Source organism: Coloeus monedula (genome assembly GCF_965178545.1).
Source record: "Coloeus monedula genome assembly, chromosome: 7".
NCBI lineage: Eukaryota > Metazoa > Chordata > Aves > Passeriformes > Corvidae > Coloeus > Coloeus monedula.
Genome location: NC_138787.1, coordinates 3810998 through 3836142, shown reverse-complemented (window position 1 = coordinate 3836142; position 25145 = coordinate 3810998). Strand labels below are relative to the sequence as shown.

General features: G+C 44.7%; 1 protein-coding gene across 1 annotated transcript in view; it reads right to left on the bottom strand.

Moving 5' to 3' along the window:
• ERBB4 (erb-b2 receptor tyrosine kinase 4) overlaps positions 1-25145 on the bottom strand; it is a gene marked incomplete at its 5' end in the record, with an annotated part of 570202 nt that overhangs the window by 346876 nt on the left and 198181 nt on the right. Inside the window, one exon of the mRNA XM_082284612.1 lies at positions 1003-1154. Within this exon, the coding sequence (XP_082140738.1) occupies positions 1003-1154 (152 nt within the window). The remainder of the gene's footprint in view (positions 1-1002; positions 1155-25145) is intronic.

Here is a 25145-nt window from a genome sequence, read left to right as displayed (position 1 = left end):
TGCCACGTGAACATGCCACTTACACACAGACAGGCATCCTGGAACATGACATCAGCATTTTTCAGAGGTACAGGCAAGCAACATGAGCAATGTAAACCCTTATCTGTGTCATGGAGAGTACAATCACAGCACAGACTGCAACCATGCTGCCACGGGCTGCCTTTTCTACCCTGGCCCTCAGACCTACCTTCTGTATTACAGCCACATCATCTGCAGCATCCTCAGATGCCCACCTGGATCATGCCTTTAGGGGGATATTTCTTTAAACATAAAGAATGTGAAATGCCAAATAACGATGGGCTTAAGTTCTTTGAACTCGGTGTGCACCCTTCTATCTTGTCCTTGCCAGCATGGCAACAGGGAATCTGCAAACCACACTGAAATATTCCTTCACAAATCCAAAATTTGATGTAAAGAGGACTGAGGGAATGCACAACCCAGGCTCCCCAGAAGCAATACAGCCTTCATCTACCACAGACTTCCCCTGGATGCAGGAGATTCAGTTAGGCTCATAGCTCCAGTCTCATAGCTGAAGAAGGTTTTATGTTCATTCAGCAATCACTTTTTTTCTTTTTCTTAAATGCTCCACAAACATTGCCCAGAGTTCTTCCCTTAGTATATCAATCAGTCCATATCTAGCATTTTATTAAGATTAGCTTCTCCAGTCCTCCAGTGCTTATCTGCATGATTCTCTGACCTTCCTAAACCCCACTTAACCTGCCCTGTACCTGCTGGCAACACAAAGTGGGAGACCTGCAAGGCGTCACCTTCCAGTGTCTCGGCTTTCTCCCCCATATCCTGGATAAATCTACATGACTCACACTCAGAGCACCTGTCACAGCAATGACATTGCTCTTGTTCTCTGCACATCCCTGACATTTTATCATCCTCTTGCATCACAGTGGAGCTGGTGGGAGAGATGCCTGGTCTTTTCCAGCCCAGCACCCATCACTGCTCCCTCAAACACAGAAGCAGAGGGAAGGAGAACAGCAGCCTGCTTACCCTTAGGAAGGAGAGGTCTCTGTTGTGCTCGATGCTGGTGATCTCCAGGTTGCCCATCACTACCTCGCAGTTCTCATAGTACTTGCGCAGGGCCCGGTACTGCTGCTCCAGGTCAGAGAGGGAGCTCAGCTTGTTCTCGGTGCCGGCACACACTGCAAGAAACCACAGCACAGTCAGGCCAGTGTGGAAGAGAGGCACTGGAGCACAGAAGGAAATAGTCTGTACACAGTGATACAGGGAGTTGCTGCAAAAATCTGTAATGATTCACAGGACTGGGTCACACAAGTCACACTTGAATAACAGCAGTAGAGATAGGAAGGTAGAAATACAGCCCATGATCATCTCAGCAATTTAAACACCTCTCACCAAATGGGCTGAAGTACTGGTATTTACCACCAAATGCAGAAAGGCTGAAAAGGCAAAAATGCAGGGAAAAGGCCAAGCAGGTTGCCCCCAGCACCTAAAGGGTCAAACCCACGCCTCAGTAAACCCCTACCAGTTCTGCCAGTGACAGAATCAGACACTGGGCAGAGGCACTCCCATCAAGGGCTGAAGGACAAGGCTGGAGAGACCTGTGTATCCAAGCTGACCTGGGCAATTCAACATTTGCACTATTCTGAACAGTATTTTGGACAAGTCAAGAGAAACCTGAGCAAAAGACTTATACCCAACATTGTTTTCCCCATCACTTTCCTCAAGACCCCAGCTGTTCCCAGTTGCTTTATGCAATTAAATAGGAGAAAAACAACAGCAAAAACCACACTGTCTTTCCACAAGTCCCCAGGCTGAATGCACAGTGGAGATATGCCAGGAAACACCATCCTAATACAGGTTTCAAAGTACACCCTTTAATATTACACTGCTCTGTTCTACATTTTGAAGCCCAGTTCAAAGCCACCACAGAATCCCAGTCTATCAGCCTGCCGGGCATCATGCAATGACCAAAAAAAAAAGAGAGAAACAAACACAGAAGCAGCATTTTACACAATCAGCTTTTCACACATTGCTTAGCCTGCCAGGACAGCAATGCTGCTTAAATGGTCAAGCGTGGGGCTGGGCTGGTTTTGGTTTGTCTTTTTCAATGCACTTACTTTTCCTCTTAATCAACAGCTTGTGGGTTGTTCTTATCTGTGAGCAAATTAATCTGGGTATATCTAAACTTCTGAAATGGGCATTATATTATGCAAAACAGGAGCCTGACAAGAATGGCATTTCTGGAGTCATTCCTACTTCTGGGTCAGATCAATACAAACAAAACTCTCCATGACTGGAGGCATAATCAGTAAAACTGGCTAAAACTTACTCTTTTGAATGATGCAGGTTCTTTTTATAAATACCAAAAGTAATTAGGTTTCAGAGCACTACAATTATTGACTGTTTACTTACGATACCCCCCCCCTTTTTTTTTCCTCAATAGAAATAGGAACAATTCTCATCTCTGTTCCCTCTGTGGTCTCTATTTGCTCTTGTGCCAGGGCATTCGAGCTTCCAGCAGCCTCTTGGCAAAGGGCTTCAGGAGGCAGCCAGGAGCCTATGACCTGCTCAAAGTTTTCTCCCAAGGAAACTCCCTCTGCCCCAGAAATGGCAGCAGAAATCTGTTCCTGCTGCACCGTGACTCCCACAGGGAGGGCAGGCACGGGCTGGTTTCATTGCAAACCATTCATAGGGTGAAGGGCTGATCACATCATTTTTGGATTGTGTTTCCAGGGGCTTAAGAGCACGGACCAAAGCTGAACAGGCACTGCAAGGCCTGCTTCTCCAAATACACACTGGGTCTACCACCCACCATAGGAAACGCTGGATTATTATTTCTTTCTATGACCTGGTAAAAGTAAAATTAAAAAAAAAATTCTTGCTACAGTAAAAAACTTGAAATATTTGATGTATGTTCATTATACTGTGTTGAAGAAAAGCAAAACTGCTTGGTTTGCTCAGGTTTTAAAATAGAAACTACTGCCTCATTTTGAGGCTTAATTTAAAAGCATGAACATTCCAATTTTTAAATTCTCCGGTAAAACCTTACCACTTAGAGTAAATCATACCTAAACAAGACTTTATTCACAATATTTTTAACAGCTATTTTGGGAGATTCCCAAGATGGAAAGACATGGTCATACTGGGATCTCACTGGTAGCTCTGGTGGACTGGGAACACGTGGAAGGATTAACCACTGCAACTAGGAGATGGCACATCTTTCTTTTTGAATTACAAAGCCCCGTCCTAGGTCATGTATAGAGTTTTACTCAGAAAAACCTCGAGATCTGCCCCATAAATGTGCTAACCCTTCAGGGAGACACATGCCTGTGCGTGCCAGGACACCTAAAAATTCTTCCTTACCAATTACAAAATGGGTTTGTGTGTTTCTTCCTTAAATATAGCAGTATCTGTTACAAGACTGATCATATTTCCAGCCAGGTAAGTATTATTCTGTCTTATGGCTCCCAAGGACTAATAAATACCTTCCACTCCATTTTGCAATCCGTGCAAAGGACCAACACAAGTCAGAAAACAATTCCTGCAGCTCAGCTAATAAAGCTATGTACTGCAACACTGACATTCCACATTGCATGCCCATTAAACGTTTCCTGAAAGCTAATGCAGCCACTTGTTTGCCGTGAGGAGGCAGGAACACCTGGAGCCTGTTCTTGCAAGAGGATTCGGCAGGAGTGAAGCCAGCCCAGATGTCAGCCGGGGCTATGAGCTTCATCTGACTGAGATTAATTTTGTACAGTCGAACCACTCCAGTAACTACTCCCAGTTTTTGATATGGCTAGTAATCAATTCTTTTGGATAAAAAAAAAAACAACCTTTAAAGCGAATTTAGAATAAATCATGCTGATCCCTTAAATGTATCTCATAGCAATTCCAAGTGCTTAATGTCTGTCTTTAAAAGAGAAGTTTCCTCTGATCCTCTGTTACACAGAACATCTTCTTGTTGCAGCTCACACCTGGGCCTTTGCTGCCTGCCTGATCCGTGCCAAAAGATCAGTGCAACTCAGGTCCTGCCAGCCTGCTCTGCCACAAAATTTGGGAAACCAGAGAAAGTGACTGTCCAGCATTAATTCTCCCAACCCATTGCATGGCCTTGGTCTGGCTTTTGTAGCTCTGTGCTGACCAGAATGGTAATCTTCACTCAACAACAACAAAAAATTGGTCACAGATTGCCTCAAATCAAGTCACATACCAAAAGTGATTATCCTACATCAACTGAGCAACGCAGAAGTGCACATTTTGTTCCATCAGTACCCAACCAGCAGTGCAAGTTGATGCAGAAACAGAACTCAGAGCAGGAGAGAGCTCTGACCTGCACAACAAGCTGAAGTCACAAAGAAAATGTGGGTATAATAATGGATCATTAATAATCCATTATTACAGTAAGCCATTAATCTCTCTGTCTCAGCTTTGCAATGTATACTTTTGATGCACCTAATCATTATACCACATTCAAAATACAAAAGAGGAAACTATGCCAGTATGTAAGAAAAGCAGGTTAGGTCCTCCATCACTTGCAGGAGGAAGGGCTGGGATGGTTTCTCCCATCCTTCACAGAGAATCCCTTAAAACAGAGAGATGATATATTCTCTTGACAGGTTTCTTAAGGCAAATAACAACTAAAAGGGTAAAAAGGCATTCCTGCCATGAGAGAGAAATGCTGCTGCCATGGACAATCACAAAGGTGCTCCTGTTGGCCCACTGATGCCAGGGAGCCAAACCTGGGAGGAACACAGGCCAGAAAGCAGGCTGTGAATGGGTACTTAACAAGTTTTATGCCCTATTTTGAGCCATATGAGGCAATCCCCAGATACTCCAGGGCAGAAATAATTGTTTTGGGTCTGATTTGCCAAGGTAGTTAAAAAGCACTAAAGTAACTGTGTGTGAAGTGGGAGCTGAGCAGGAGTCACACAAGATTCCCAGTACCTCTGTCCCTGAGCTCAACACCGAGCAGGAACATATCCCACTCACCTCCTGCTCCTCTCCTGGAACAGCAACAGGCATCTATGTGTTGTAGCAAGCTCTTTAAAATTAAGTGCCAAAATAATATGTATTCACAGGGATGTTCCAGCTGTATACACAAGCACATACAAAATGTATTTCCTTGTCACGCCATGCAAAACCACCATAATCTGTATTTCATGAACTTTCTTCAAAGCGTTGTATATTGTTAGATGTGTTGTTTTATACAGCCCCAGAAACAGATGAGCAGCAAAAACCCCAAGATTGTGTGCTTTAACTGTTCCTGCAGCAGAACCTCTGCTGATTAATAAAAAATAGTCATTCCCTGTCTCTAACACAAGGCAAAGAGTAGCAGCCTAAGATGTGCCTCCAGTCTGAAGCCGCTCTCGTTTTTGAGCATCTCTGGTCATGAACTCTCTGCCTTGTTCAGGGAAGGCCTTACAGGGGCATTTCCATGAGGGAAACCTTCCAGTTCTCTATCGATGCACGCCCAGGAAAATCAGACTTCCCCTACATTTTGCCCACGTTTGTGGGGGAAGCTCCAGTCTGACCTGATTTACTGACATACCATGAACCCCTCAAACCCATCTCTCCACCTAAACGTGCTTGGCCATTCCTGCTCTTTCCACATTCTGACATCAAACCTCACAGAGTGTTCATGTGCAGAGTCACCCGCCACTAATGCTATCCCAAAGCTCAAGGACATGCCTCTTCCATCTGAGAAGTCCCAAACCAGAACTGACAGCAACAAGACAGTGGTCACTTCTCACCTACACCCCAGTCATGGGGGATTTTGGGTGGGTGCTGGAGCAGAGCACTGCTTGGATTTCAGGCATTACTCACACATTCACACTTCACATTCAGTTGTTTACTTATTACCAGCTACCTAAAGTGACAGTTTCAGCTCCTAATGGCCCCAATTACAACAGTAATAATCGCCTGTATTGAAATAAATTTGTTTTTCATCAATATTCATGCACATGACTTGGAAATTAATTTCCCATTGACATTTTTTCATAAAATAGACAAATCATTCAAACACCCACTGAAAGGTGGAAAATAATGGAGACATTTAAAAATGTCCGTTAGATTCTGCTTTTTAGCCCATGATTTTGCTCTGCTCTGTTGATGATAAATCCATACATTAAATTAAGAAATCACACTTTCCTCCATCTAGTTCTCCTTCTTCTAATACTAACGGATTTTACAATCCTCCCACCTCAACTTTTGGAAGGAGATAAACTTGTTTCATTTCTTATTCAACCCCTTTCCAGATCAGCCTACATCTGGAGTACGAAGAAGAGTGGAATCCATTATCTCCACCACGGTCACCCCCACCTGAAATTCCAGTGTCACACTCCTCTCCCAAAGCACACTCAAAGAAGCAGTGATAAGGCATCCTCCTCACTACCTCCAAGGGAGTTATCTCAAGCATCTGGATATATTTTCCTTTGAATCATAAAACATTTACTATTATTTCTTTGGGAAGGATGCAGGAGAGCAGTGCATTTGCCCTGCACCAGCCTCTGCCTTGAAGGCAGCACAACCTCCCTTTGTCAATCAGTTTGTCAAGTGCGCCAAAAACACAAAGGAGGCTCAAATTCTTGGACTCGCTGGCTTCAGGAATGGCTTTATAGAAAGACAATCACATGTTCCTTCACCCCAGAAAAGATAAGCCCAAAACCAGTCATCATCTCTTTCTAACACATTCTGCTCCTGTACTTCCCACTTAATTAGCTGTGTTTTTACAGACAGCACCATTATCAGGGTTTCTTGAAAGGCAGCTAACAGAACTGTTTATTAATAATTGCAAACACTCGTGGCAATTTGTTAAGACCCCCAGACGGGGGGAATACTCAAGCCCCTTAAGGAACAACTAATTACCAGCAATGCCACGGTAATCCCCATTCACTTCTTTCTGCTTCATGCTCCCAGCAACAGCCTGGGCACCCTGTCATGTAGGCACACAGGAAGGGGAAACACACTTTTAATCCTTTCATTATTATTTTACAGTTCTCCTTGAATGAGCTGCAAAAGCCCTGAATTTTCTTGCAATTAGGCACGTCCTAATGAAGCAAGGGCTGTCTGCACTTACAGTCTTGCAGATGTTTCCCCTGAGAAGGCAAAACACTCCTGAAGGTCACCAGCCGTTTTCCTGTAAACCCAGTGGTTTGGGAGAGTGCTTTAGAATTGGAAGCTTTCTTTCCCTAGGTGGGAGACTGTAATGAAGGAGAGCATAATTTTCTCTGTACTCCTAATTAAAAGCTCAGCTGGCACAAGTGTTTTCCTTCCGCAAGGTCTGCTCTACACTAGAAAATTATCATCCCATTTGAATCCAGTTGCATGCAATCAACCTGACTGCCATGAACCCCGGGACAGCCACATGGCCACGAGAAGAGCTCAGCACGGCCACCCAGCTGTTGCCCAGCCCATCAGGATGTCACTGGGATGAGGTGACACGGTACAGGCTGCTCCATGGCAGCACTACTACAGTTTTAATCCCTTGTACCTGCATGCAAAATTCCAAAGGGCCCAGAAACACAATCCTGGGAGTGCTATTATAGCATCATAAAATAACTTGGGTTGGAAGGGACCTTAGAGATCCCCCTTAAATTCCACCCCCCATGACATGGGCAGGGACACCTTCCACTAAACCAGGTTGCTCCAACCCTCATCCAGCCTTGAACACTGCCAAGGATGGGGCAGCCACAGCTCCTCTGGGCCTTACTACCCTCACAGTGAAAAATTTCTTCCTAACTTTTTAGCTGTAATATTTGTTATTTTTATTTTCAAGTTAAGCTCTCCACACCTACTACATTAAGTCAAATTTTTAAAATTAACTATCATTTTCATGCAGACTTTCATTCACAATACCAGAAGAGCACTCAAACACTTCCCCCACAGCCTTTCTTCTCCATGGCATGGAGAAGTGGTCCCTGGGGTGGATAGTACCAGCGACCAAAAGCATTAATTTCCTGAAATTTGGTCACTAAAATCTCAAATATCATTTCATATGCCATTGTAAAAGCTTTCCAGCACTTCCAGAAAAGTTGCAAGGATGTGTGTTACCAGCATGGTCCCACTTCCAAGAGAGGCTGATCATATGCCACCTACACATGGAAGCTCATTCCCAATTTTATGAACAGAAACAGCTGGGCACAGTAGAGACTGACAGCAATTGCGACTCCATCAAGAAGGATTAGTTATGTGTGATAACACTTTCCCAAGCTGATGGAACCCTCTCCTTGTGCCAAACTCCAAAATCCCTTTGGTAGATGCTACACAGCATATTTCACTCATGTGCCTTCCTGTTCATACCAACCAAAAAACACCATCAAAATGTCAACCAGATTTAGGCAGTGACATTTCAAGGGTATTTGCTTGTACTGACCATGTCAAGCCATCATCACCAGCTTGTTTTATGCCACTATTTCCAGCATCATTTCTCTTTTAGTTGTGTCACCTCTATATTATGGCACAGCAGCTGGAGAGGACAAAATAGGAATGATGTTGTGCAGGACCTGTATCACACAGCTACCACTAAAAAAGGGCAGAAATTAATACAAGAAGTTTTACCAATGGTTCTTCCCCCTCAAGCCTTGGTACCAAATTTTTTTCTCTGTGTACTTCTTCACTTTTTCTCCCTACTCTTCATGAACACACACACACACACACACACACACACTCCTCCTTTCCTCATTTTGTTCTATTTGAGGGTAAATAGTCGCTTCTTAACTATAATGTAGGTACTGGACTTGACAAGCAATTAAAGCAAACAATTTCCACTCATCTAACTTTGCCAAATTAGTCATCTACCATCTGCTCTATCATCTGGCTCTCCTTGAGGCCTTGCTGTGAATCTGGAAGCACTCACTCTGACAAGGAGGCAACAGATAAGCCTCCAAGCTGGTGGGGAATCTGAGGGATGGAGGCGACATGGGGGTGACACGTGGCACCATGCTGCTGACCGCCACCCCCACCGGGATGGCTTTGAGGAGATGCTTGTGGCTCCAGTGGTCAAATTGGCAAATTACCAGCACGCATGTTGTGATAGGAAAACATTTAAAATCAAAATATTTCTTTTACAGCCACTTACGCAGTGGGGTAGCTTAGGAAGACTGTGGGATTTTCATACCAGACGCAAAAAAATAACTTAGTTTACTGAAATATCTTCAGCATTTGTAAGCTACTTCCCAGTGAAGTACACAACCCAAACAAGCGATTAGCAGACACTATCCAAGGAAGATTTGAGTGGTCTCTGCTCCCAGCACCTGGCTTAGCTCAGGTAAGGCCGCATTTTGAGACAACAAAATCGTTTTCAAGCAGCTCTGAAATACAACACTGGTCTCCTCTGCTCTCCAGCTTCTGAGCACTGGCAGGACCTTCTCCTTTTACCAAGCTTCCATTTTGGGCTCCTAACTGGGCCTCAAAGTACAAGTGAAGTATCACCAGCATTCCTTTTCCAGCTGACCTACACTTCCTCCACAAAGAAATCAACTCCAGAGTACAAGTTAGTCCACACAAACATTGCTGCTCTGAACCATCATGCAGAGGAATCACCCTCCCTGTTCCTGCTGAAGAACATTACAAACTGTTCCTGCACTAGTCACACACTTGAGTGCAGCACCCAAGATTAAGTGTGTGATTAACTCTTAATGACACAAACCAAAATTCTTCCCTACAGCACCAAAGTACAGACCATCACCAACACCTTCTAAGACTAATAAGCCTGCAGATAAATGACCTTAATTCAAGGCCACGTGTTCTTCCAAGTGCAAAGCTGAAGGCCCAAGAGCATCCCAATATTGCTTTCCCTGCTTTCCAGTCCTCGCTCTTCTCAAGACCTGCACCAGTGCAGCAGCAGTGCAGCCTGTTTCCCTCTATCACTGCACCACAGTGCATCCTGACTCCCTACCAGAGCAAAGTGGCCGAAGTCTCTACAGGTCCCAGCAGTGAGAAGGATCTGGGTTGTTTTTTCAATACCAGGGGAAGGACTGGAGGGAAGATGATGGAGCACAAACCCACAAGCACCAGGGGAACACAGGGGAACTGGGCACTTGGTCTGGTTTTTTGTACATGTGCCTTCAATGAAAATCAATTTGGCAAGGGATGCCAGTAACATCTGCTGTGAGGCTGGACCAAAATCATCTCCCAGCTCCCAAACCAGGCTGCTTTGCTGGGACACAAAGGGCTCTTTCACCCTGGCAGGGCTCCCCAGGGTGCTCAGCTGGCACACAGCACTGCCCTGGTGCTGCGGTGGTGGCCATGCTCCCTGGCAGCTCCTGCTGCTCCGCCGGGACTCACACAGCTCCCGACAGCCGCAGGCCTCCGCCTGTCTGCCTCCCTCCCCGCTTCTCCCTTCCCCAGAGGGCCCCCAAATACCGCAAGCACTCACTCAACTTAAATGCATTTTAATTAACATTGTGCAAACACGCGGAGTTTGTGCGTGCACAAGGGAGCGCGTTCCTTCAGCTTCCGCCTGGTTCTCAGCCCGGGGAATCCGGTGGGAGCGCCGGCAGCCGCTGCGATGGGAATGGGATTGCAGCCCTCGCTGCCTGTACAATATTGAAAATACATTGGCAAGATGCTCACAAGCCCTCAGATCCTCCTTACTAGTACCTAAGCATTGTTTATGTAAGAGATGCAGCTCAGAACGGGTAGGTGGGACAGGTGCTTCTATGTCTCTGCTGTAACTGCGGGTAATTAGTCACCACTAAAGCACACAGCAAGAGGCGCCTCATTACAGTTTAAGCACAAGCCACTTGTGACATGTAAAAGGTATTTCCCCAAGATCTCCCACAGAAATCTTTCTCGCATTACATTAGTAATTATCACATAACCCAAATACCACCTAATAAAATGATTAAAGTAACTGTGAAATTTCAACACCTAAAGAAAAGGACTGCTTTGGTGAGAACAGCCTTCCCAAATTCTGGCAGCCCGACAAGGCAAAACTGCAGGGGGACTTAAACAGTCCCTGGAAAAACACTTGGGAATTAAAGAAAAACAGTATCTCATGGGACACACCTGAAAGGGCCAAGCCATGGTTTGGGTGTCCCATTAACAGGCAAGAACAGATCCAACACGTTGGAGCTGTTTTGCCCAAGTGCTTCAAGGTGACCGTGCAATGCAGGAGAACGTGATGACAGAAATACCCTATTTTAGCCAATATACACACATCTATTAAGTTGAGACTGAATGGAGTTTATTTTTCATTAATGAAAATAACAGGTTCTCAAGCAACACGATAACCTTGTCAAGCAGGCAGGAGAACCCCGCTCACGTAAGACGGCTGAAAAGGTAATTACTTAGACTTGGAAGTACTGCAGATGAGGGGAATGGCATCACAGTTGGAGGGAAAGGCAGGGGCCGTGGTGAGGCTGTCTGGACCCCCAGGTAGACACCACACCTTGTCTGGAGCCAAAATATGCTGGGCTAGGAACAGAGACCACGTCCTGGTGTCTGTAGGGGTCATATATGTTATGGCCATCAAGCCAAAGAATTAATGTGCTCTGCTACACAAGACATCCTTACACCAAAGGTTCTATTTGCCTAACTGCCCACGGCTGCACTAAGTAATAAACCCCATATGTTTTATTAAAACAGGTGCTTTCAGATAGCAGTTTACAGGCAGGAAAAACAAACTTTCAGTAAATAAAGTCTAGGCAAGAATCTTTTTTTCCCTCTGTATGCTGTGCATAAGAACATGCAGCCCAGTGTGAGGGCAGCATCTTCTGCACAGCCCATCCCTGGTGTGCTGATAACCTCACTGTACATGAGCAGAATATTCAGGGCAAACTCTGCAGCACTGAAGCTTCTGCCTGTTTTACCTGGGAGGGGAGGACTGTGTGTTTGCATTTGAGGAGCTTCTCAGTGTGTCTCATTGATTCTTTAAAAATGAGCGAGGCAGCAGCTGAAATCAAGTCGGGCTTGTCCCTCTTCACACAATTCCTCCTGAGCCTTTGTAAATGGTTTTGCTTCCCAAGGCTGGAGGGAGCCTGGGCCACGCTGCACCTCAAATGCAGTTACTGTGCAGTTGAATCTCGCAAAGCAACTTCAACATCTCTAATTGCTTCCCTCACCCAACCTATTGCTGCACTGCACCAACCTAATGTGTATTTGTTTGTTATTTTTAGTTACATATACTTTCAGAAACTATCTCAATAGCCGAGTTCTAACGAACCATCCTTAGAATCAGGTATTATAAATTCTTTACAGAACAGTTCATTCAAATATACTCCCTGTTAATACTTGCTGCTATTTCTGTTGGGCTTTTAAAAATGCACTCCATATATCTTTTATAAATGTTTGGGTTCATTCCTGCCTCCCCACCCCAGAGACTGCCCTTAAACTTCTGTCCATTGATTGTGACGGTATCAATTTGTAAAGGTCAACAGAAAGCTGCTCTGACAGCTGAACTCAGAAAGCAATTTTTAAATGAGCTGTTTCTCTTCCTCTACAAAGCAAGATGCCAACAAAATCAAAACCCAAGGTCTTTATTTCACAGGTCTGACCAGTGGCTTTGATAGGCTTTGGATCCCTGATGGCCATTGAACACTCCTTGGAAATAGGAGCTTGTTTGAGGGTCTTAATAAATTGCAACATCTGGAATAGCAGGTTTACAAAGAGAGAGGGAAGAAAAAGTAAAAGGTTTCTTGAAAGAACAACATTAATTTGCTGCTTCTCTGAAAGCCTCTGCAGACTCTGGATAACAGAGCTCCAGGGACTGCCACACAAACATCACCAGTCTATGGGTTTGGCCTCATGCATTATCATACATGAATAACTTACATTTTGCACTAAAAAAACCCACAACCAGCTGGCCAGTCAAGAAACAGACTATGCCAACTTATTTTGATGCTTGCTTTTGATTTCTTTTGAGAGAACAGGTTATTTTGTTTGGGATTGGGATCAAAAGCCTCTTCAAAAGGCATGTGCCCTTTCCCCCATGCCATAGTTTACTGAATATCTCAAATTCATAACCGCTTAAAGGAGGGCTGTGCAATTTATGACACTGTTATACATGAAGAAAACCTGCCGTAAATCAAAGAAATCAGTTATATAAATGAGCATAAAAGTGCAGGGAAATGTCACAAGATAGCAATAAAGTATCTTCCAAATGGTAAATCCCAGGAGCAGAAGCACCATTAGTTTAGAATCCTCCACTCAGCAACAGCAGGACTAGTTTATCACTGGAGCCACAAATACAGCAGTCCTGGGAGGAAGTTATTAAGCGCAGGGTGAGGGGGGTTTACCCTGCAAACAGCCATAACGCCTCTCATTGACTTGCCAGGTCCCAGCCCAGGCTGCTATCTGAGATTTGGTCATTTTTCTGCAAACACTACCAGCAGAAGAACAGACATGTAAAAGCAAAATGCCAAGGAATTTGTTGGGATGAGAGAAATGCAATGCCTTATAAAACTCAGCAGCTGCCCCCAGAAAAGTGGTGGCAGCACCAGGAAGATCCGTGGACAGATTAAAGCTTCAGTTCCGTGGCACGTGGAGACGATGCCAGGAGAAAATCTCTCTGAACTAAGCATGGGGCAGAAGACTCCCACCCCACCCACCTGTGATGATTCTCCCAGGGATTCCCTTTCCACCCTGCTTGCTCCAGCAAGGCTTTAAGTGAGCAATCTGGAGCAACCACCAGACTGTGCCCTTGGGCTTATTTCTAAGGTCTACACACAAGCTATTCCCCATCCTTTTGGACTTGGAGAAGTCCCAAGACTATTCCTGCCCTCTTAAGTGGACATTTATATGCACCTTTATCCTGCACAGGGTAACCATTAGCTCACTGTTAAAATAACACGCTGCAGTGATTGCCAAAATCATCTGTTTTCTGGTTTCTTAATCCAAGGCAAGGGAGACAAAAAGAGAAGACACAACCGAGGGCAGGCTGCTTTTGTTTGGAGACATGGATGACACATTCCCACAGACCAAAAGCAGCTTGCTATTGCTGCCTCTCACACCAAGATGACAGCATTTCTGCCCAAAGTCCTCCTCACCTGACTTTATTTTCACAAGCAAACATGGAAGAAGGCAGATGAATGCCAGGTGCCTCACTGCTCCTCCCCGGGCAGAGAGCAACAGGCACGCTCCTCAGCAGCCTCACTGAGAAGAAAAGCCAGAAAGCAATTTTCCCAACACAGGCCCTCTGTGAGGAGGCTGCTCCCAGGGTCCCCACTTCATTAATCCCTTCCTCTCACTCGCTCCACTCCACGAACAGGTTCAGCTGAACCTGGGAAAAGAGAGGGGGGAGCACAGGGCACCTGCCATGTGATTCCTGGCCAAACCTTGTGCCGGGGGCTCTGGGCAAGGCCTTGTGCTTAAGTGATGCAGGAGCACGTGCGGCCGGAGCGGCTCCGCGCAAATTCGCCCGCTGCAATTCGTCCTTGGAGCTGCCTGGCTGTGACAGGGAAATGGCAGCCAAGGTCAGCAGAGCTCGTCTCATGGTAACGAGCCTGAGCTGGTGGCCCCATCCTTAAAAACACCCAGACCCTCCCCAAAAGCATCTCACAGGGTGCAGAGACATTCCCAGGAGCAGGGCTCCCTTGTTCTTCCCCCACAATACTGTGCTTACTAAATGCCTTCGCTTTTTATTACACCCACAGAAAGCACAATCCAGCTTGGACTGCTAGGAACAGCTTAATTAATAACAATTAGCTGCAGCACAATTGTGATTCAGGTGGCGTTTTGGAGCATGAAGGAGAAACTTGACACTTCTGCTTGTGTGCACGGACGTAAGAAATTCCAGGCCAAGTTAATGGAAACTGAGCGGCTGAACAATGCCAAAATTCAAATGTACTGTAAAATTACTAAATTATTTCAATGTCACAGGAAGGCGTCGCACTACTTCCAGGATTATTAGCCCTTGGAGAGTTTTAATAATATTTGGTCAAACACCTCAGGAGCACATCACTGGGATATTATAAAACCACTGAGATAATATAAAATCCTTTCATATTTTAGGAAAGGGTGGGGTGGAAATCCCTGTTTACAAAAGACAGGAGGCGACAGCCTCGAAAAGCTGGGTGCCAGCTCCGTGCTTCCTGAGGCCACCTGGTCCCTGCCTGGTGGCGGATGCCTCAGAGGGGGCCTGGCTGTCCCCTCCTTGTCAAGGAGAAGGGGAAGGACACTTTATGAAATTGCTGTTGTCTAAAGTGGTCGAAACACCTGCCAGTCACGGCAGGTTTATTGGCCACGCTCCCCGCAAGGGGGCTGCATCTGAGTGCCTCCGCCTTAATTAGTGTCACCGCAGTCAGATGCAATTTATGTTTAAATAGACATGGGTAATAAGAAGACAGTCAAAGTGACTACTTTCAAACAACAGCAAAAAGGTGCAGGCTTCAAATCTTTCTGCTGGAAATCAAGAGAAACTCTTAGCTGGAGAATGAATTGACCTGCTAATAACAGAGTCTTTGCAAGGCTGGCATCGTCTTAGTAAAAAAAGCAAACAAAGCACAAAGTGACTGTACAGGATCATGTTTCGAGAGCATGAAAAAGCACAGAAATGTGCACCCAGTGTGCTAAATGTGAACATATGAGAGCATTTGTGCAAGGCAAGTTAGGCAGCCCATGACGCTTGGTGTGAAAACTGCACACACGTGTTGATGTTGATTTTCACAAGGTTTCTTGTGGCTTTGCAGGAAGCCATCACCTTGATCTCAGGAAAATAAATGTCCTGTATGGACCAGCAAAGTACATGTATTTTCTGGCAAAAAAAGAACATATCACAGCCATGTTGCAGGCAGAGGGATTCCAGGTGGTAATGCCTGGCCTGGAGGGAGTATGTTTGGAAATTGTTCTGATACACATGTGATGCAGCTAGAAAACCAAGTGTTTCAGACAACTTACCAACAATAAAACAGGCATTTTCTTAACTAGGTAGACCAAGAATATGTGAGTGAACACTGGAAATGAAAGCAAGCGGCTCCTGCCCCTAAGACTTGCCATAAATCCTGCCTAAGCAGAGCCCCACCTCCCAGAGGAAAATCATATGCTCAGTAACGTACGCCTTCCTCATCATTTACAAAATCTAAGCCATATTGTTGTAAAAATGTGTCTGAAAGTATGAAAACTGTTCCAGAGCTTCTGGCAGAGCCTGCAGATACATGGGCCAAAAATCTGCTTCCCAGCAGCACAAGTCCACCCTGCTCATCCCCAGCATCACCATCCAGAAAAATGGAGAGCGCACGGCTGCCTCAATGCCACTGGTGCTGATGTTCAGCAGCCAAGGAAATAGAGATCACCACATCATGAGCTTGCCAGCTTATCTTCACACCTGCTTTTGTCAGGTGCAGCTAGAGCACGACACTGGACTTATTTTCTCTTAGGCCTCTGCAAGATCCCTCAACTTGACCTCGACAGATTTCCATCAAACTTACATTTGACAAATTTGGCACAATTAAGAGAACTGGTTGGATATCAGTCTCTTTTCCACTGGTGGTGCTGCATGAGAGAAAACAGTGTTCGATGAACAGCTTTGGGTCCTATTGTGTTACCTACATCAGGCTGAAAGGCCTGTGGCTCTCCATATCCACAGGTCATTTGGACTCAGTGAAAGCTAAGAAAACCTCTAAAGCACACCTCAAGCTCAAACCACAGCCTTCTGTGAACATACTGCTTGTCTGTAGTCATTAATGCAGGTAATAATCCTGTGCTTAAGAAAGGCACCACTTTTGGTTTAGCTGCCTTGGTTGTCCTCACTCATGTTCCTTCCCTAGGGAGGTACGGTTGTGCTTGAACTCAAAACGAATTGCCCCTGTAGATTTGGCTCTGCATGGCCCCACTCCTCCTGAAAGGTGGCAGAAATCCCCCAATACACACCCCACCCACCACGCTCTGCAGATTTGCCACTGGGGAATTATAAACCCTTGCTGCAATTAATGGTTCTCTGTGACCCTTGTCTCTAGATGAAAGGAGGCAAACCTCTTCCACTGGCTTTGGAGATAGTAGCAGCACCAGCCAGAAGAATACAGGGCCTGTAAAACTCACCTGAGTGTGGTACCCCAGTCTGGGGGTGCAGAGGATGTACCCACCTTGGGGAATGGGATACTCCTTCCCTGCTTCAGCAGGAAACACCTCCCTAAGTCACACACAGTGCCATGTTGAATCCCTCCTCTCCCTCTCCTCTCTGCACCCACTGGTGCTGCATGATTAATATCACATCAAATTTGTCTTTGTACACTATCCCACCAATCTTTCTTTGTGTAATGTTCGTTTTACACCAGGTGACAGTTTTAGTGATTCCTCCTTTATTTGCATGTCCCCTTGAAGAAGCTTCATTTCTCCTTCTAATCAAGTCATTAATTTTCAAGAAAATCGTTCCCACCCTGAGATGGCTGGATTCTAATTTGTCTCTGTCACACAAATGACAAGTATCACCTCATTGTCATGCTGTGATGTACCTCCACATACCTGTATTTGAGTAGGAAAAGCACCAAAATTATTTTTCCACAGCCACAACTGCTTTTCTCTGTGGCAGTTTGATTCTATCATGAGCCTTCCTTCAGGTACTTTGTAGAATATTACACAACTACTTGCTTTTTATTTCAAAACACATCTTGTTCGTAATTTCCTTGTAATGGGAGAAGTAGAAATGATGGTGCCAAAATTACTTTCTTTTTTATCTTCTTTGCATCCTGTTTACCAACAGAGCTGACCACCTGGGATGCCAGTGCACACTCCCCTGCTGTCAGGTTGATGCTTCTTTCCAAAAGTTCCTTCCATTATGCTGTCAGCACATGGATTTTCACATAACAAAAGCTGAATTGCATCATGGTAAAAACAGAGTTTATGCAATCTGAAATCGCACCAGGCAGCTCCTCTTTTTCCTAGTGCTCTTCCAATTACACCCCTTGCTTTTCCTAGATCTCTTTTTCTTGGATCCCAAACTGCCCCCACTAATTCTGGGCCACCAGCCAGGAGAATCATGAAATGCTTTTAGGAAAGGTCACCTGTCGTGTGGCTGTAAGGGACGATGGAGGACCCCACAGTTTGCAACTCGCACCTGCCTTTTTTTATCAAAACACCAAAACTACTGACTACATCTCAGCACTTGCACATCTCAGTCTTGAGTGTACCAGGAATATTTGGCAGAAAACAAAGGCTGAGAGCCAGAATTGTGGCCACTGGACGATCCTTACTCTCATGTCCATGAAACTTGCTTCCAACAAAGAGCACTGTGCCACCAATGAGGCTGCCTGACCACAAACAGGGGCTTTTCCAGAGGAAAGATCTTCCTGGTTTCCAGGGTATCTGTGATTTTCTTCTGCCATTTAATATAAGGCACTAACTTCATATTAAAATCAAAAAGCAGGCTTCTTATAGATTTTTAAGAACACTGATTGAATTCTTTCTCATCTCATGCTACTTCTCCTTGAGGAAATGTACTTGAGCCTCAGAACTACTCCTGAAATCATATTTGGAAAAAAGCTGGGGCTGCAACTCCTTCACTAGCTATTCCCAGCACACAGGATATTAGATATTAACAAATTTCAGTCCAACATAATTGAATAAATAAAATCTTTCTCTTAAAGACAGATTGCTTTTGTTCCATTAAAGCATCAAGGTTGTACACAGACCTTTGAGGATTGTCCTGTCTTTTTTATTTCCTTTCTGTTGTGCTTACTGTACCACCTGGTGGAGAACACCACCAAAAGTGATGGGAAAACAGAAATAGAATTATTCATAGAGGAACAGAAGACCTTGCAAGCATTTCTTTTCTTATTAATGACAGTTCAGTAAATAATTTCTGCTGATGGGCCTGGATTACCTGGTTATATATTCACATGACACCCCAAGTTCACATGGTAATACTGAGCACAGCACCTCAGGGAGAGGATTATTCACCAGGGAAGTAGCCTGGTCCTTGCCCTCAAGGTTTTCCCTGGCAATGCTTCTCCTTCCTTATCTGTCCTTCTCCCTTATAACATCTCCTTCTGCCCCTGCTCTCCCAGAAGTGCCTCAGCAGCAGGTTCATCCCTGCAGCCACATCCCCTCACTCACACCTCTCCCCTCTTGGGAGCCAAACCACCCAGGTGAGGTGAGAGAAGCCTGCAAACAACAGCACCTGAGCCAACAGATGCCAACCCCAGCCCTGTGGGGTGGGAGCACCCTTACAGCAGCCCCCTTCCTTTACTGGGCTAATTGCAGGGCTGGCAGGAGCAAGGGCTCCCATTCAGCAAATTCCAGAAGCACCTCTGCAAGTGTTCAGGTCTCAGGTAAGAGGAGTGAACTGTGACTGAAAGGAATGATTTTGTGCAATATCATCTCCCTCCCTCTCCCCTCTTACAGGCTGTTGCTGAGTTGTGTGCAAACACTGGTCACATTTTTCCAACCTCGTAATTGCAAAAATCAATGAAATTCTCAACCATAAAAAGGCAAATTAGCAGAGGGGTTCCCCAACACATTTCATTGTTGCTGGAAACATCAGAATAGATAAAATGAATCACTGCATTTGGGCAGCATTTCAAAGCCCAACTTCAGGGAAGAAATTAATTAAACACCTATTTTAACCTCAGAATTAAACTGACAACAGAAGTTGTGGTTTGCATTTCCATTGCGAAATTCTCCAAATGCATTTCAGTGTTTGATTTGAGAGGCAATGCAAGAGATGTAAAGCATGTGTGCAGGGGGAAAGCACGTGTACTTTTTCATCATCCTGAAATAAAATCTCTGCAAGCGACAGCTCAAAGAAAGACAAGAACCTATTTCTAGAGCTGGAGGTAATGCCATTATTTGTAAAAGTTTGGTTGGACTTGGAAAAAAAAGCAAATGTATGAACTTAGGGAAATTTTTTTTCCCAGCTACAGAAAAATAGCTACATCTCTTATAAAGTCTTATATATATATATAGTAAGACATATACATAAAGTAAGAAAAAACGAAGCAATATCAAGCAACACTACCCGGCAAAAATTCAGATTCATTTTGTTTGATGAATTTATCTTGTTGGGCCCCAGACAAAAAAAACCCTTTTCATTCAGTTCTAATTTACTCAGCCAGGCTCCTGATGTTACAGACATGCCGCAAACTCGACACAAATAAATCACCTTGCAAAGAGCAGACCTGGAGCACACAACAGACCTTAAGCCTTTGCTCTGGTGTAAAAGCAAACAGGAAGAGAGATTTCCATGTTTTGCATTTCATAAAAAAGAAGCTTAACTGAAAACTCAGGCATCTTCTCTTTCTTTCCCATCAGCTATTGCTTGATCACTTGATTCTGAAGGAATCTATAGCTTAGGGGAAAGCACCCCTTGGCAATACTTTTGTTTTTATTTTGGGTGTCTTTTGGGTGTAACAGTATCTGTCAATTTTGCCTTCAGTCTTCAGGTATGTGGCTCCAGATCACTGTGACCTTCTGCTGTGTGGTAGAGCAGCTTCACCGTCTGCCCAGGGATGGATGTGAGAAGCCAGCACCTTACCTGGGGCCAAATTTTGTGCTGCATTCAAGCTCACACTTGACCCCCCACCGCTCAAATTCACCTCTGCCTCTGGAGCAACATTGGTGAAATCCCAATTTCGAGTGCCCTGAATTCAAGGGGTCTCAAAAATACTAGAGAAGAGAGAAAGCTCCTGCAAAGGGGAGACTCACAGATCCAAAATCATCACCTGGGAAAGAGTTCACAGATAACTGGGATTCTCAATACCAGATAACCAAAGATGTGGGATGTGCCAAAACAAGGCAGAAAATAAAAGCCAGTGGAGGAACACATTATGATAAAGCAAAATGGCAACATGGTTTTAAGGTCAGGAAGGCATAAGGCACCACAAGTCTGAAATAAGAGCATTTTCAGCACTGCTTTTGAAATCTTTAATTCAGAGGCCTGGCAATCAGTAAGAGCAACAGGGTTTCTCTTCGTGTTTTAAACAACATCAACTAAATTAACCTCTCTGTAAGAATTCACACCTAATTTTACAACTTCCGAGCCTTTCTCCATGTACTTAAGGACCAGGCAGGCATTTAATCACTGCCTGGATTTCAGGTAGTGCAAAGAGCTGAGTTCCACAGATTGAAGCATTGCTTACCTGGAAATACATTTTGACATGAAGCACACCAAAACACAGATTTTTAATCCTATATTTAAAGTATCTGCTTCACAGGGTCAGATCTTAAGAGAGTTATACAGGTATAAATGTTTTCCAAATGTGATGGAAAATCTCAGCAAAAGAAAGACCTCTAAGAGAATCTGGGTGTTAACACATTCCTGAATTGGAAAAAAAAAAAACAAAACAGCCTTACAACATTAAGTCTTACTCCCTTTTAGGAAAGCAACAGAATTAAGTGAATTCCTGGAAATATCCACTTACTGAAACTAGTGAAAAACCCAAAAAGATCCAAAATGCATCCCTCAGAAAAAATCCTCCTTGAATAAAAACCATAGCATCTTGTGTTCAGGTCTGTAAGACATTTCTTGGGAATTAATGTTAGGTTTTGCTTTGTGTTGTGTCAGTTCCCTGCTATATATCGTATGCACAGCATTGCTGCAAACATCAGATAAGTAGGATCCCCCCTATTTTATTTTAACTTCAGTTTGCCTGGTAAGTGGATAGAATAAGCAGTTTTTCCTCCACTGAGGATAATAATAAGAATACAAAAGTTTTCATCTTTGCTTATGTCTGCATTTATGGTGTTTTACTTGCTTTTGGGATCGCACAGCAGTAACACTGCCTGAGATCAAGTTGCAAGTCCTTTGTTGTGGGTCATGATTGATTTTTAACTCCACCACCTTCCAAATTCTCACGCCCTAAAGCCACAGCTTTTATGTTTTTCTCTCTTCCTCAGTAGAAGTCGTCTGGGGGAGAGAGTAAGGACTGGATTGAAATTGATCATCCTCTCAGTGGCATTTGAAGATTCAAGCTGTGCCTTATCACCAGGCACAGCAGGGAGGACGCAGCAGCAGCAGCTTTGCAGACGTCAGCGGGGGCTACCTGTTCAGCTATTGAGCTTCCAAGGGGCTTAAATGGCTTCTGAGCACCACTCATTAGCAGAGCAAGTGCCCTCCACCGAAGTCCCTCTGGAGTCAAATAAAACCAACAACTCAAGGAGAGATGTAGCAGCACTTGCTAACTCTCACCTGTTTAGGAGGGCATGTGAAAAGGAAAAGAACAGACAATTGCGACTGCTTTATTGCTCAGACAAGGTTATCAAAATGATTTGGGGATACTGACGATGCAAAGATGCTGGTTTTGACTTTAAAGGAAGACTGGACACCAAATATGCTCAAATAAGGTAATAAGCTTTTCAAAATTTGCTCCCAAACTGAAAGTGCACATTATTTTCTCTGTTTCCAACTGAGGGAGAAAAGATCTTTTTCATGTAGTTAGGAATGGGCAATGCCTGAAGCTGAATTGTCTGCTCGACTGGGTCATACACCTAGACCCCAAGTCACACAGAGATGAGCTTCCCTTATCAGACACTGCTGAGAGTCTAAGGGGAGATGGGCTGACAACAATATATAATACAAAGTGCACAAAAACTTTCTACTACCAGTTTGCTTCACATTATTTCCTCATAAATCACAGCTCCCACTGCCTGTCCTGTAACTTCATTAAGCAAAAGGCTCTATCTAGTTGGCAGATGTCCACTGTGAACTGCCAGAGCCAGGGTTCCAATGCTAGTCTTGAATAAACTGTACATCTCCCATCTCTCCTGGACTTTAAAACAAAATGCTCCCACACCATTTATAGGCAAGGATACAGTTTACAGTCAGCAACAATAATTCCACAGCCTCCAAGTCAGAGACACGAGAAAATAGTATCTCACTCATCTCTGCATCAAGGACATAAGTCAATTTGTTTTGGAACAGCATGTATTTTCATTTTGGGAATGTAACAAAGGTGAGCACCCTTGAACCGTAGTGAACAAACCCCTTCCATTTTGAAATTCAGATTCAGACAAAAACCAAAGTGCAAGATTGCTGTATCTTCTGAATGATCCTGAAGTTCACACATACTTCATAAGAGTAGGAGTATCTCAGCCTGTGGCTCCTTGAGCTGGTACCTTGGTGAAAGAGAGTAGACACTAAGCACTAAAGCTATAGAGGCCGTCTGGGTGGTCACAGACGTGTACGTAAAACCGTAAGACAAACAAACCAGGGAATTCTGCAGCAAAATACTCTTAGAAAACTTTTCATCAGAAAATCAGAACAGCAGGTCTAGAGGATGCCCTGGGTGGCCACAGAGCCCTTCTCTCTGCCCAGCCACATAATCTTACCTAATATAATTTCAAATTCTCTGTGTACTCTCACGTACTGCTAAAGACTACGACGACTATTGGATATGGGTTTGTTTTATGGCCACACAACTTCCTAAGGCCACCAAGCCCCTGGTCAAAATAAACATTTATGCCCATGTGTCTCTGCTGGAATCCTGCCACTTTCTTTTTCTGTCTCCTTTGTTCCTATTTACTTGTTGCTGTCCAAATACTATCTGCGAGATCCTGAGGACTTGTGCTTTATCTACATTATTTGCATAGCACCTGTGACACCTTCAATCAGATTTTAATGTTCCACAGCCTTAGTCAGAGGAACGGTAACCAAACTGCTTCTCTTACTTCTGTAAATGTGAAGGAGAACATGCTGCCTCTTCTTCCCCTCCCCACACCCTCATGGCTTTTCCACAGCTAACCTCCGACCAGTGTGAAAATAACTTTCTCCTGTGTCTCTCATCCCTGGATTTTGTACAGGTGACTCATTACTGCAGGTCACACACAACAGCGAAGGACAAAAGGTGTCACATGCTTTTCACTGATGGTGCATGACAGCATCCCTCACCTCTCTGCAGCCACCCCAGCATGACAATCTCTTCGACAGGGTCAAGACCAGCTCCCTGCTTGAGGTGGGTAACAGCAGCAGACCAGCAGCAGGCTGTACACCCAACCCCACATGCCCAAGTGCCCTCTGATGGCTCTAGGGTCCATCAAGATATGCAATGACAGTTTTGTGGTACAAAATAATGCAGAACAACTCCCTTTTTTCCTCTCTTATTTTCAAATAGTTTAGTATTTTATAGCTTCAGATCCACAATAATTAAAATAAATGCTTATATGGCACTCAGCGACAGCCCTACCCAGGGTCACCACCAGGGTTTAGACAAGGCAAGTTCAGACTGCCCAAACAGCTCATCTGATTCTTTCCTTTCTATCCATGGAAAACCAGAAAAATTAATCCCAGGTAAAAAACATTTGGGCTGAAGGAGGGATCACCAAGATGTCTCAGCATAGCTGCATGTGCCTCCCAGTGCAGCCTGGTGCAACACTGTCACAGCTAATACCTGAAATTCTTCCACACTAGGCCAGGACTTCTCCAGGCTGGAACTTTTTGGGGAGTAAGAAGGGTGGGGAATCTCACCACTGACATTCACTGCTATTTACCCAAACCACCTCTATTCATTATTCACTGAAATAATGGAAAACTACTCAAATCACCTCTACTTGAGCTGGAAGAAAACAAACTGACAACAAAAGCGAGTGACAGGCCACATCTAAGCAAGTAACTTGGAGCCAAAGTATGCCACTGCGTTGCTGGGGGAGCCTCTGGGAACTCCCTGGGGGAGCCAGCCTCCAGCCTGTGGTGCATCCACAAATGCAGAGCATGGAGGCTCAGCTCTGAAGGACACAGGCACGAGTGGCTGTGCCTTCCATGTGCACCGCAGCAGGCAGAGGGGGGGAGCAGCAGGGAGACGTCTGAAGCCTTTCCCAGATAGCTGGGCAGATAAAAGACGACAACTACAAAGCAAGCAGCCTGAGCAGTGAAGGTTAAATATGGGCTCCCACTGCCATCATTTATCCCCTGAAACAGCTGGGAAACTTCCAAAGTAGTTAATATATCACGGGAGGAGGAAGCGAGACCGACTGTATAAACACACCTCAGGGCCTGCTACTGTTCCCATTCCTGCCTGTCGCCCAGAAGGGCTCTGCTGTTTGCCAGACTCCTGTGCAGGACTGAACACTGCAGGAAGGCAAGAATTAGAGTGAAACACATCCTAAAAATGACTCACAAGAGCTTTTTCAGGGAAACCAAATTTATGTGGCGATTTTGGGAGGATCTGGGGCCACTCACATGCTTGAGCCCCTGTTCTGTCCCACTGCAAGCTGCCTCTGTCACAGCAGCTCTCACAGATGCAGAACAGGATTCAGTTGTGCATTAAACAGGAGGGAAAACACCATCCTTATTCCAGTAAGGTTCA